At 45.3% G+C, this 14,488-nt stretch overlaps 1 protein-coding gene across 1 annotated transcript; it reads left to right on the top strand.

Annotated features, from left to right (window-relative positions):
- The first annotated feature begins 420 nt into the window (after nucleotides 1-420).
- Nucleotides 421-8,311, top strand: LOC310950084 (uncharacterized protein). The gene is made up of 8 exons (XM_083917747.1): nucleotides 421-557; nucleotides 2,239-2,322; nucleotides 2,410-2,517; nucleotides 2,606-2,800; nucleotides 4,478-4,638; nucleotides 5,366-5,401; nucleotides 5,704-5,816; nucleotides 6,899-8,311. The coding sequence occupies exons 1-8, from the start codon at nucleotides 497-499 to the stop codon at nucleotides 7,044-7,046; spliced, it is 906 nt and encodes a 301-aa protein (XP_083773873.1). The 5' UTR covers nucleotides 421-496; the 3' UTR covers nucleotides 7,047-8,311.
- Nucleotides 8,312-14,488: the final 6,177 nt, after the last annotated feature.

Raw genomic sequence — 14,488 nt, 5'->3', positions numbered from 1 at the left:
GCCTGTTGGGACATAGAAAAAAGAAGGAGGGACCATGCACGGACATTTCAAACAATGGCGGACAAACAAAGACGTAGAAAACAGCTACAAATGGACGTAAAATTACCATAAAGAGACACAAAATGACCGTTAATGATGATACTCATTAAGAGTAAAAGTCCTGCTTCACTAGTTAATGTAAAATAATTACTGATGCATTTCTGTGTGATCAGCACGTTGTGTCGTATTTCAAATGTATGAAAAGTAGAAATAAAGTTGATTGATTGACACAAGAAATGTAACGCCCACGACTCCGTACATGATGACGACATTTGTTCCTGTGTAAAAACAAGCACTTTGCCCGTCTCACAACATCCTGCCAAAAAGAGGAAGTGCAGGTGGCGTCGGTTTCTCTGCCTCTGAAACCAAACTGCACTCACGATGAGCCGCCGTGGTCTGAGCTTTGAGTCTCTGAGGTGAGCTGAAAACCACCTATGGGAGCTGAAATAACAAAATAATGGAGGGAGAGGTGAATTATGTGACCGTGACATTCAAGACTAATGGTCTTTCTGCACGTGGTGAGTTGTGTTCTGTTTTTACGTTGTCCTGGTGCATTTACACTGAACCCACAGCTGTCGGGCTGAGGGGGGAAGTGCTTTTATACTGTTATTATAATTATAAATACTAGAGTTTTAGAGTTTTTCTATTTCCTCATCTCATCTCATCTTCAGCCTCTTATCCAGGATCGGGTCTCGGGGGCAGCAGCTTTAGCAGGGGACCCCAAACTTCCCTTTCCCGGGCAACATTAACCAGCTCTAACTGGGGGATCCTGAGGCGTTCCCAGGCCAGTGTGGAGATCTAATCTCTCCACCTGGTCCTGGGTCTTCCCCGAGGCCTCCTCCCAGCTGGACGTGCCTGGAACATCTCCCTAGGGAGGGGTCCTGGGTCTTCCCCGAGGCTTTAAATTTCTACTTCATTATATTTAAGTGGATTTGTTTGTTAATATTATATTTTAACATAAACATAATATGACCCACTGTTCTACATGAAACAATCAAGTTTAAATTAGCAACACCACCTTCTACAACACAGAATTACATAAACTAGTGATGCAGGACTTTTACTTGTAATGAGAATCCTCATTAACAGTCATTTTGTTTCTCTTTACAGTCATTTTACCTCAATTTTCAGCTGTTTTCTACATCTTTGTCTCAGTTTTTCATCTATTTTTGGTCATTTTGCATCTTTTTGTGGTGGTTTTGCATCTATTTTTAGACAGTTGACATTTCCATGACATCATTTTGTTTCTCTTTACAGTCATTTTACGTCCATATGTAGCTGCTTTGTACGTCTTTGTCTCAGTTTTTCATCTATTTTGGGTCATTTTGCATCTTTTTGTGGTGGTTTTGCATCTATTTTTAGTCATTTAACATTTCCATGACGTCGTTTCGTTTCTCATTTTACATCGATTTTTAATCATTTTGTGTGTCTTGGTAGTTATTTTAGTCTCTATGTGGTTGTTTTGCATCCAGATACTCATTGGGTTTGTTGGTCGTGGTGTGTACTTGTGGTCATTTAGCATCTTTGTGATCATTTTGGGAACACTACACTTGGGAACGGTATTAGAAATATAGACTAGACCATTCAGTAATCCCTCCATGGGGGTATTACCTCCACTCTGAATGTATCAGGCAGCTCTCAGACACTATAATAAATAATAAATGTCTTTGCACATTGCATGTTCAACTTTCGTTAACCTGCTCTGGGTAACGCCCGATGTCAGATGGGATCGGCTCCAGCCCCCGCGACCTCGATAGGGACAAGAGGCTGAAGATGAATGAATGAATGAATGAATTCCTCTAAACCTCTTTGTCTAAACTCCCATCTTCAGTCGACCCTAACGCCTGTGAATGTGCTCATTCATCCAGGTCATCGTTATCAATGAGGATGATGATAAAGCTCTGAGGGTGTTAGCGGTGGTTGGCCTGACATAATTAATCCGTAAAGAGCGCCATGAACCAATTTCAACACTTACATGACTCAGTAATTAGTAACACTTCCATGAATAGTCAACTAAACACTGACCACATTTTCAGATGCGCTGTAGTATAAATACATATACACATAAACAAAAACGGTGCTTCCTTCTGCAAATGCAGTGGCAGATGTAGAGACACCACACTGCCCAACAGGAAGTGACTTTGAGTAGTTATATATTTAGAACTTAAAGTATTCATTTCCTTTAACTCTTTTTTGCAGAGAAACCAAACGACATGGAAACCATCTATGATGAGATACATACTTTGGAGGAGCCGGCGTGGAATAAAACCCCTGTCGTACCAGGTAACTTATGGTTCACCTTGATTAAAAAACATGAAATATGCTAACTACTTGATGCTAATGAGTATAATGTTTGGTTGTTGTTGGTAGACATTGAGAAGAAAGCTCCTCTGTGCACCCTGCTTCGTCTGGTGGCAGCAGGTTTGGGGATTATCTGTGTCGTCTTGGTGTCGGCCATCATTGCAGTCAGTATGCAGTGTAAGTCAGTCCGCCTGCTTGTCTTTTCTCAAGGTCATTTAATAATAACCAGTGAGTGCAACATTAACGGTTTCTCCCCCGACTGCAGACGACGCAGTCACGTCGGAGCAGCGCAGAGAAAGCATCAACTTAACGGCACAGAATCTGCAGCTGTGGACAGAAAAGGCCGACCTCGAGAGACAGACGGAAGAGCTGACCCGAGAGAGAGACGCGCTCAACTGGACCGTCGGCGTCATCATGGGATACAACACATTTCCAGTGTTTGCATACTGCCCACGGAAAGGTGAAAGCAACTGCACTTTTTGTCAGGATGTACGGCGCCGAGATAAAAACTGGCATCAGCGCGTAACAGGGCGCCGGATACCGATATTAACCGCAGTGAGTTGTATCCGTGCAATGTTTGTCACTAAATAGTTGTTTTCACCTTCCTCTGCTGAAGGAGGAGAGGCCAAACGTATCCTGGGAAGCTTTAGTTTCCTTTAATCCGTAAAGAAATCGCTGTCTAACATGTGCTGTGAGCATGTGTTCGACGGGGTAACAACTTCGACACAACACCGGCAAACAAACGAGAAACCTGCGCTGCGGAGCGGACGTCAGTACAGAGAGAAAACACACCGTCATCATAGCTGTCGGCCACTGACAGTTACAAGCTAACAAGCTAGCAAACAACAGAAACTAAGAAAGGATGCTAACTACGCTAACCATTCAGATACGTCTGCTAGTCGACCATTTAAGTGCACAACATATTCCTCTTCAACCTAGCATGAGCAAGGGCGGGGCGGGTCCAGATCCAGAATTTCTCAGTGAGGGAGAAAGAGCAGATGTGCTTCCAACCCCTTCTTTTGACTTTCTATAAGCACGTTAAACTTCTCTGCAGTGGGACTTTAACCATTTACAGCAGTAAGGGCGCACTCCCACTGTGCCTCCGTCCCGTGCCCCGTGCTTTAGGGTCCTTGTCCCCCCCTCCAGGCCCGTTTGTACTCACACTACCTGGGCCTCGGAGAATGCTTCTTGCTGCCTATACGTCATCACGCCGTAACACGTCACACGCATTGATGACGTCATGGCGATGCGTGGCTTTGTTTCCAGATCTTTCCGTAGACCTCGGAGTTTTTGTGCGTCTTGTCGACTGTTTTTGAATCTTTTCATCGACCAAATCTGCAGTAAACACTCCACCTCCGCATCACACCAACGTCAACCTTTCACCGCCATTGTTTTAAATGTCCTCGCATGGTCCCTCCTTCTTTTTTCTATGTCCTAACAGGCGCACAGGAAATGACCTCAGAACCGCCGTAGGCCTCGTGCTCGTACACGTGCGCACGCTCGTGCTCGTACATGTGCAAACGTGCTTTACAAAAGCCCACCTCTCCCAAACGGGCCGTGGACAGCAAGCGTGCCGCAGCTAGGCGTGGTACAGTTGCGCTCACACTGGTCAAACGAACTAGACTTTAGCCGTGAAACGTGCTTGGGCACGGTACGGAGAGACAGTGTGAGTGCGCCCTAAAATGCAGCCAACACATTAATGCAGCCGCAGTGTCATTAATCCTGAAACATCATTCAGTAAAACAATGACAGGGAACATTTTACTGCACAAAGTGATAAAATTAGCTGATAATACTCACATACTTACACATAAGTGAGGCTCCCACCGTGGTATTAGTACTTTTACGTAACTTTTATGGCATGAATACTTTTTTTTAACTTTTGGAGTCTGTTTGGGGTTTAACACTGCTCCCTTTGGTCGACTGAACTACTAACTTTTCACCTCCTTAATTATGAATGCCGTCATTCTACTTAACTGTGACGCCATTTGGATTTAAGCATCTTCTGAACGATGTCTTATGTCAGGATTCATCTTTCAGAGTTTAATTGACCTGTTTGAAGAGGGATAAAAGAAAGTTTGTTTGATTTTATAGTTTTAAAGTGATTCTGATTTTGTCGTCTCGTTCTTCTTTAACAGTGTGTAAACCTTGCATGGCCGGCTGGGTGCGGTTTCAGTCCAACTGTTACCTGTTTTCAACGTCTGATTATTACCACAATTGGAGGGATTGGCCGGGAAGCCGCGAAGAATGCAGACAGATGAGCGCAGATCTGGTGGTGATAGAAAGCCAGGAGGAACAGGCGAGAGGGATTTCATTTGATTTAATTTGATTTATTTTGTAATTTCATGCTATTCTCAAAGCAATTTCAGTCAAAAGCAACTGGACTTGGTTATTTGTGTAGGAAGACGTTTCACCTCTCATCCAAGAGGCTTCATCAGGTCATGTACGCATCTGACCAGGCTGGGACTGGACCAGGACCAGGACCAGGACCAGGACCAGGCTGGCACTGGACCAGGACCAGGACCAGGACCAGGCTGGGACTGGTCCAACTAGCTGGTGTGAGATCCAGGTATTTAACCTCTCACAGGCCGATGATGTCACTGGAACCCTTGTGCGCCAAGTGCCAACGACCGTCGTTAGACTGGCAGTCGTTGGTGGGAAGTTGGTTTGGACTTTGTTAGTGCTGGTCCTGGTCCTGGTCCAGTCCTTGGTGGAAGTAGGTCTGGACTTCATCAGTGCTGGTCCTGGTCCTGGTCCAGTCGTTGGTGGAAGTAGGTCTGGTCTTGGTTAGTGCTCTATTGAGTCTGAACGACAGTCGTTGGAGTCACAGGAGGACGTTTGTGAACAGTTGTTCTTTGAGGTTAGATTGTTGAATCTCCTGGGAACTCTCTCTCTCTTTCTCTCTCTCTCTCTCTCTCTCTTTCTCTCTCTCTCTCTCTCTCCTAGACAAATAACCAAGTCCAGTTGCTTTTGACTGAAATTGCTTTGAGGATAACGACGACCTGGACGAATGAGAACATTCACAGGCTCATTTCACGCTCAAACTTAGATGGAGATGCAAGGTGCCCAGAACACATGAAACAGGCAGTAATTAAGACGCAAAAGACGATTTGTTTGAATATTCGGAGACAATAATTTCATTATAATTGTCTAAAGATGATGTTTTGCCTTTTGCTGTGAAGTAGAACCAAACATTTAAAAGCTAAATATACAAAAACAAACATTTCTATCATTTTTATCTTTTTATCTTTCTTTATCTCTTTATGCTGCAGAAGTCTCTACTTTTAAACTATATTTATTATTATATTATAGTGCAGACAAATACAAACATTTTTGTCAATGATCACCTGTATCACTAATCTAGGAATTCATCAATAACTACACGAAACCTTACAATGATGAATGGCACGGCTACTGGATCGGCTTGAGCAAGAAGGACACGTGGGCGTGGGTCGATGGAAGCAACCTCACTGTGATGTAAGCACAAAACAACCCACTATCTTTCAAAAGTTGCCACATAACCTCGTTTCAGCCTCGGCGACTCATAACTGCAGTAATTCAGACACATTACTTCATAATCACTCTAAACCAGGGGTGTCAAAGTGATCCAGTAAAATACACTTACATGTGTCAAAGTGATCCAGTAAAGAGTCGCTGTGGCTGCAGGTTTTCAGTCCAACCAAGCAAGAACACAACTGACTCGACTAACTCAATCACCTGAACTGTCTTCACACAGTTGACTTGTTGGACCAGGTGTGTTTTTGATTGGTTGGAATGAAAACCTGCAGCCACACGGCCCTTTACTGGATCACTTTGACACATGTAAGTGTATTTTACTGGATCAGTTTGACACCCCTGCTCTAAAGGGATCCAATAAAGGGCCGCTGTGGCTGCAGGTTTTCAGTCCATCAAGCTGAGTCCTTGGTTAAGACAAGTCAAGTCAAGCTGAGTCTTTGGTTAAGACGAGACCTCCCCGGACCTCGACTTCAGCACTGTGACAACATAAAACATAACAATTAAACTGATAACAGCTGTTTAAAGCAGCGTTAAACAACGCACAGACGTTTAAAAACTGTGATCAACTTTGAAATGTAACTTAACTTATTTGCGGTTTTGAGAAATGAAACTTAAAGAACATTGTATTCTGGTGATTGTGTCATGATTGGGTTGATCAACGGGTCGTGTGGCGGGAAGTTTGACTGACAGGATGGTCATCCAATAATGACAATGTCATTCCCAGTGTGCTCGCATACTGGATAACATTAGACACACAACAGTTTTTGTACAGATTAAAAAAAACAAAAATTCTGTAACATGTTCATTAATTAGCTGTGGAGGTGCTGAGATTTGTGCTGCTAAGCTAAGCTAAGCTAATTGGCGGCTAGCTGTAGCTTCTTATTCAATGGACAGAATCGAACACGGCATTAATGTTCTCAGCTTACTCCCTGCAAGAAAGTGACTACGTGTATTTACTTAAACGCTGAGCAGACACACACACACACACACACACACACACACACACACACACACATCGATGTGTGCTTTTCTTTCTTCCACAGGTTCTGGAAAACACAACAAGCTGGTTACAAAGTCGCTTGCGCTCTCAGTCTGCCGCCTGCAGATCCTCTGGCCAACTGGCACAAAGCGGGCTGTGACATGAGAAACCGCTGGATCTGCGAAACAAGAGCTTTGATCAAACCTGACTGAGGACTGAGATGCACTATCCAAACAGATGACTTAACATCGGCTGTATATGTAGTAGTGTTTTTCGTTTTTGTCAAAGCAGGTGTAAACTAAAGATGTAAGTACATTGTTGTACGTTTCTAATTTGTCGAAAGTGTCCATTTCTACATATGTTACAGAGTACACCGTCACCTCTGAGTCATACAGAGCAGGTTTGAATATACGTGTGTGTATGAAGAGATAGGAGTGAAGACAATTCATCATGTTTGTTCTGAGTAAATGTTGAAATCCACACCCACTGGTCACTTTATACTATAATCTAATGCAATGCAATGCAATGCCACAACTCCTACTTTTACATGTGTTATAATGTGCAGTGTGCACTGTCATAAAGGTTTTAATTCAACTACTTGTAGCCCTGAGGTCATAGTTAGTGATGGTGCTGAGCTAGACTGCATATATATGATCAGCCTTTACAGACGTTTATGCAGAAGTTACACTGAAAACACCAAGATCAGGCGAAGAGCGGCCAGCTGCCATTCAACGTCCATGAAAAGCCGCAGCTGCAGCCATTAACTCTGCGGAGAAGTTTAACTTTCATTCATCCATCTTCAACCGCTTGTCCCTGTCAGGGGGGCGGGGGGGCTGGAGCCAATCCCAGCTGACATCGGGCGTTAGGCGGGGTCCACCCTGGACAGGACGCCAGTCTATCACAGGACACATAGAGACGAACAGAGACAGACAACCATTCACACCTACGGGTGATTTAGAGTCATCAATGAACCGAACACCTGCACGTCTTTGGACTGTGGGAGGAAACCGGAGAACCCGGAGAAAACCCACGCAGACACGGGGACAACATGCAAACTCCACACAGAAGGGCCCTAGCCGGGATTCAAACCAGGAACAGTGCTAATCACCATATCACCGTGTCGCCCTACAATATGGGTCAGTGGAGGCTAAATGGGGTGAAATGCCACGCGAGATTTGAAGACAACACATTAAATGTCTTAAGACATCAGTTTATACCTCTTCCCTCTCGCTGTAAGGCGACAGTGCTGACCACCACACCACTGTGTCGCCCTAGAAGTTTAACTTTTAGCAGCAAAATGTAGCCAGAGAATCCCGTTAGTAACGAGTGCTGTGACTGTGTTTTTGGTGTCAGATCGCTGAAGGGGCAATGGTTCAGATAAAACCTGCCCGCCACTCTCACCCTCCTGCTAAATATGCTGATTTGAATGGAAATGTCTGTTGTACTTCTCTACATCTCATTCTATTTCTATGGTTCTATATATTTATATTATTTGCAATAAATGCCATAAAAAGACCCAAACAACACTGGACATATCTTATTCCACTGAGTCATAGACCTCTATTCTAAACGAAAAACACATGAGTAAGCCACACCGTTGCACTTTTTGATCATAAAACTTCTATAAATTGTTGTGGAAATTGATTTATTCAGTAAAGATCAACAAACAGGATCAGCTTTCAGTATTTTCCTCTGCAGACAAAAATATGTTCACCCCTGCTTCCTCACAAAGCTCAGAGTTTAGCAGGAATGACCCCGCTCAGCCTTTTAGAGGAGGAGACCCCCCATCCAGACAGACAGGGTCACAAGGTCACAGACAGGGTCACAAGGTCACAGACCGGGTCACAAGGTCACAGACAGGGTCACAAGGTCACAGACAGGTTCACAAGCGAATAGACAGAACGAGCTAAGCCTTGGTTGGGTGACGTCTTTAGACCAAAGAAAACATGCCTTAGACATTACAAACCCCTTCTGAACTTCTCTCATCACAAGGTCTCTAAAACCGGGTCCACATAGGCCAAGGTCTCTTAAACAGGGTCCACACAGGCCAAGGTCTCTAAAACAGGGTCCACATAGGCCAAGGTCTCTTAAACAGGGTCCACACAGGCCAAGGTCTCTAAAACAGGGTCCACATAGGCCAAGATCTCTAAAACAGGGTCCACATAGGCCGAGGTCTCTAAAACAGGGTCCACATAGGCCAAGGTCTCTAAAACAGGGTCCACACAGGCCAAGGTCTCTAAAACAGGGTCCACATAGGCCGAGGTCTCTAAAACAGGGTCCACACAGGCCAAGGTCTCTAAAACAGGGTCCACACAGGCCAAGGTCTCTAACACAGGGTCCACACAGGCCAAGGTCTCTAAAACAGGGTCCACACAGGCCAAGGTCTCTAAAACAGGGTCCACATAGGCCAAGGTCTCTAAAACAGGATCCACACTGGCCAAGGTCTCTAAAACCGGGTCCACATAGGCAAAGGTCTCTAAAACAGGGTCCACACAGGCCAAGGTCTCTAAAACAGGGTCCACACAGGCCAAGGTCTCTAACACAGGGTCCACATAGAATCCGTACTCACTTTCAATACCTCAGCCTGGTACAACACCCTCACCATCACCTTCAAGCACAAAACAAAACTTGCACGTATAGTTAATAAGGCCGGCAAAATAATTGGCTCTCCCCAAACCCCCCTACCACAACTGTACACCCGGTCAGTACCATCACACAGGACCCACCCATCCCACCCAACAATCCTTTGACTTACTGCCATCAGGTCGATGCTACAAGGTCCCGTTGGCACGAAAAAACATCTATAAAACATCTTTTATCCCCACAGCCATCACCACACTGAACAGTCACAACACTGCCATCAACACACTGAACAGTCACAACACTTCCATCACCACACAGAACAGTCACAACACTGCCATCAACACACTGAACAGTCACAACACTGCCATCACCACACTGAACAGTCACAACACTGCCATCACCACACTGAACAGTCACAGCACTGCCATCACCACACTGAACAGTCCCAACACTGCCATCACCACACTGAACAGTCCCAACACTGCCATCACCACACTGAACAGTCACAACACTGCCATCACCACACTGAACAGTCACAGCACTGCCATCACCACACTGAACAGTCACAACACATCATCACCACACTGAACAGTCACAGCACTGCCATCACCACACTGAACAGTCACAACACTGCCATCACCACACTGAACAGTCACAACACTGCCATCACCACACTGAACAGTCACAACACTGCCATCACCACACTGAACAGTCACAACACTGCCATCACCACACTGAACAGTCACAGCACTGCCATCACCACACTGAACAGTCACAACACTGCCATCACCACACTGAACAGTCACAACACTGCCATCACCACACTGAACAGTCACAAATAGGCAACACATCCCACTGCACTCAGTCGACCCTTTGCACTGCTTGCATCTTCTGGCATTAATGCATCGTCGTTGTTTGGGACCGTCTGTTTTGTATGTATTTATTTATTTGGTGTAGATTGAACCTGCCCTGTCAAAGAGGAATTTCTGTCACTTGTGACGGACAATAAAGTTTTATCTTATCTTATCTTATCTTAACTTCCCTGTCAAATAAAGGTGTCAACTTCTTCTATTTCAAGTGTGAACGTTCGCTCATTACACACAACGCAGCCATCTTGTGTAACCAGTGGTCCTCCAGCATCACTGTGTCAATGTCATTACACAAACTCAGAGGCTGCTATTTGCAATTCAGGGGGAAGAGGAACATTTGTTTGTTCTTCATGGGGTAGTGCAGTAAAATCTTGCTGGGTCACACACGAACACTCGTTCGCCACGCTGACACAAGTGCAGCGATCTACGGCTTTTAAGGATGGAGGAGGAAATCAGTTATTCCACTGTGGTTTTTAAGAATGGGGATCAGCCTCCAGCTCCAAAGGGTAAGTGACTCCTGTTGTTGTCTTTCTAACAGTGCGTCTTTTAGAGTTTTTGGGAGACCTTTAATGTCACAAAAGGAAGTCGTTTACATCCCTCTGACATGATATACATGAACACTTTCTCCCACATCACAGTTTCCAGGAAACGGCAAAATGCATCAAACAAGTGTAACAAAGCTGTTTTACTCCACTGGCAACTTTAGTGACTATTTACTCTGCAGATTCATATTATTACACTTTATATTATCAGTATGTACATTTGGATATTATAGGTTAAGATAAGACTTAAGTGACTACGTTTATCAACACATGAATGCATCATCAATGACTCCAAATCTGCAGAGTTCGTGAGCTTTAAGTCATAATGTGGAAACGACGGATACTGAAAAAGAAGATTGGTCTGTTTTATCCTCAAAGCAGTTTCAGTCCAAAGCAACTGGACTTGGTAATTTGTGTAGGAAGACGTTTCACCTCTCATCCAAGAGGCTTCATCAGTTCATGTACGCATCTGACCAGGCTGGGACTTGACCAGGACCAGGACCAGGACCAGGACCAGGACGAGGCTGGGACTGGACCAGGACCAGGACCAGGCTGGGACTGGTCCAACTAGCTGGTGTGAGATCCAGGTATTTAACCTCTCACAAGGCCGATGATGTCACTGGGACCCTTTGTGCTCCAAGCGCCAACGGCCGTCGTTAGATGGTCCTTGTCCTGGTCCTGGTCCAGTCCCAGCCAGGTCCTGGTCCTGGTCCTGGTCCAGTCCCAGCCAGGTCCTGGTCCTGGTCCAGTCCCAGCCTGGTCAGATGCGTACATGAACTGATGAAGCCTCTTGGATGAGAGGTGAAACGTCTTCCTACACAAATAACCAAGTCCAGTTGCTTTGGACTGAAATTGCTTTGAGGAGAACGACGACCTGGACACATGAGAACACTCACAGGTCTGTTTTATTGTTTCAACAACACGCTCAGAGCTGTTTCGTGTACTTGCATGACAACGAAGAGCAAAGGGAACAGATCAGGTGAGCCGTGATTTCGAGTTATGATTCCGGCGCGACATGAAGGCATCTCAAACGCCCCATCTTGCGATGCTAATGAAAATGAAAAAATAATAAAGGTGTGATTCAGATCCAACATATAACAGGCTTTTCACTGGTCCATGCTACACCTCTCCACTTTTTCTGTTACAGACAAACAACCCACAGCTGAAAACAAAATACAATATACATTATTTTTAATGGGCCATTCTGCGTAATGCGTACTTCAACTTTAAGTAGCAGCCTGTATTCTGATGCTAGGTCCGAGTATATCTCTTTCACGGTCGATGCTCATGTGAAAAGAAAAGAGATTCTCCAGTTTTTCCTTAACAAAAGGGTCCAAAAACAAATCTTTGTGCCCACTTTATCAGTAGTGTTCAATAAGAAGAGGTTCTCTTGTTGGGAAATTAACAAGAAATCTACAAAAGTGGAGTAAACGCATTTGATTGTGTCATCACAGATTTGCAGTCTGAGAAAACAGTTGGTAGGAGAAATCAAAAAAGCTTCCTACAGCACCACCACCTGATATTTGACCTCTCTGAACTTCCTGTCCAAAAACAGTTACAGACACTGACATAAATGATCCTCTACCATCTTACATGTATGTCTCAACACTACCTACTTTACATGAGTCACACACATTTCATCACGCCAGTGTGAAGAGTCATTTATTACTAATTCATGTGTCTCTTGTTGTTGTTTCTGTCGTCCAGCGTCAGCAGAAGACCCGGTCATTTATTCAGAGGTCAAACCTAAAGGGGCCGCCGCTGCACCGAGTAAGTCTTAAATCTGTCCAGTGTTTCATTTTCATTTCATCAGTTAAACTGTACGTTATTTATCACACAACAAGCTTTATGACGACGAAGCTGAATCTACTCTTTGTGTCCAGCTTGGAGCTTTTTGACAGAATCTACAGCAAAATTTAACCCTGAACTGAAAAATGGTAAATGGACTTGTACTTATATAGCGCCTTTCTAGTCATCTGACTACTCAAGGCGCTTCACAGTGTCTGTCACATTCACCCATTCACACAGACATTCACACTGATGTCAGTGGACATCTACACACCATCTAATCTGATCTAACCATTCACACCACATTTACACACCCATGCGCAGCACGGGGAGCAATTTGGGGTTCAGTGTCTTGCCCAAGGACACTTCGACATGTGGACCAGGGGGAGATGGGGATCGAACCACCAATCTCTCGAACAGAGGACGACCCACTCTGCCACCAAGCCACAGCCGCCCTTGAACACATCACTATTCTATCGATATCTCATCTCATCTCATCTTAAGCCTCTTATCCGGGGTCAGGTCGCAGGGGCAGAAGCTTTAGCAGGGGACCCCAAACTTCCCTTTCCCGGGCCACATTAACCAGCTCTAACTGGGGGATCCTGAGGCGTTCCCAGGCCAGTGTGGAGATCTAATCTCTCCACCTGGTCCTGGGTCTTCCCCGAGGCCTCCTCCCAGCTGGACGTGCCTGGAACACCTCCCTAGGGAGGCGCCCAGGGTTCATCCTTACCAGATGATCCTGAACCACCTCAACTGGCTCCTCTCTCTAAGGGAGACTCCAGCCCCCCTCCTGAGGAAACACATTTCGGCCGCTTTTACCCGCGACCTGGTTCTTTGGGTCCTGACCCAGCTTTCAGGACCACAGGTGAGGGTAGGAACCAGGACTGAGCGGTAGATCCAGAGCTTTGTCTTCCTCTGCTCTCTTTTGGTCACAACGGTGCGGTAGAGCGACTGCAGCACCGCCCCCGTTGCTCCGATTCTCCGGCCAAACTCACGCTCCATCGTCCCCTCACTCCTGAACATGATCCCGAGGTCCTTGAACTCCTTCATTTGGGGTCATATGTCCTGTGTAATTACACCAGAAGTAATGATAGTAGTATATCAGTGTTTATGTTGATCATAAGAAATAAGTCACCGCTATTCAAAGAAAAGGAAGTGACCGTGCCAATACATCTTTCATGCGACAATAATGACTTTAATATAATTACAACTGTGATTTGAAATTGTGTATTTTCTCTCATTAAGCAGATGGTGAAGCAGCTGCACAGCCTCACTTCCCTGCGCTGGTGGCGTGTTCGGGGATACTCTGCGTCCTCGTGCTGGCGATGATCGGTGCCGTCGTCTACAGTGAGTTTCATGTCGACACACTGAACAACATCAATGAGTGATTACAGCCACTTCCATCACTGAGCCCGTCTGGGAGGTTTGCATTGTGTGACGAGTTCAGCTCTCTGAACCGCGCCTTCTGCCATTGATGGAGTTGGTCTGGATTTGATTATTTATTTCTGTTTTGATCTTTTTTTGTAGTGCACTTTGACACTTAATGATTTTACAACATGGGAATCAACGTTGGGTGGGAAATCAGTCTAAACGATGTCAGGGTAATGGAAAATAAGACTTCTGGGGGCGGCAGCAGCTCAGTCCATATGGGACTTGCCTGGGAACCGGAGGGTCGCCGGTAGGAGTCCCTGTGTGGACCATGTATGGAGCGTGGACTAGTGGAGAGGTGCCAGTTCATCTCCTGGGAACTGTTGAGCAGGGCACCGAACCCCCAACTGCTCGGGGCGCTGATCCATTGGCAGCCCCCTCGCTTTGACATCTCTCCATTAATTGCATGTATATAGGTCCTGTTTGTGCATGTGTTTATTTTGG

The sequence above is a fragment of the Echiichthys vipera genome (assembly GCF_963691815.1).
Source record: "Echiichthys vipera genome assembly, chromosome: 8".
In the NCBI taxonomy this organism is placed as follows: Eukaryota; Metazoa; Chordata; class Actinopteri; order Perciformes; family Trachinidae; genus Echiichthys; species Echiichthys vipera.
Note: the sequence above shows the minus strand (reverse complement) of the source record. Positions and strands in the feature narration are given on the sequence as shown.

Coding starts and splice junctions, on each gene's coding strand:
- LOC310950084 (XM_083917747.1), top strand. CDS start 497: ATGGAGGGAGAGGTGAATTATGTGACCGTGACATTCAAGACTAATGGT. Junction 4,639..5,365: donor TAGAAAGCCAGGAGGAACAG/GCGAGAGGGATT, acceptor GAACATTCACAG/GCTCATTTCACGCTCAAACT. Junction 5,402..5,703: donor AACTTAGATGGAGATGCAAG/GTGCCCAGAACA, acceptor TCACTAATCTAG/GAATTCATCAATAACTACAC.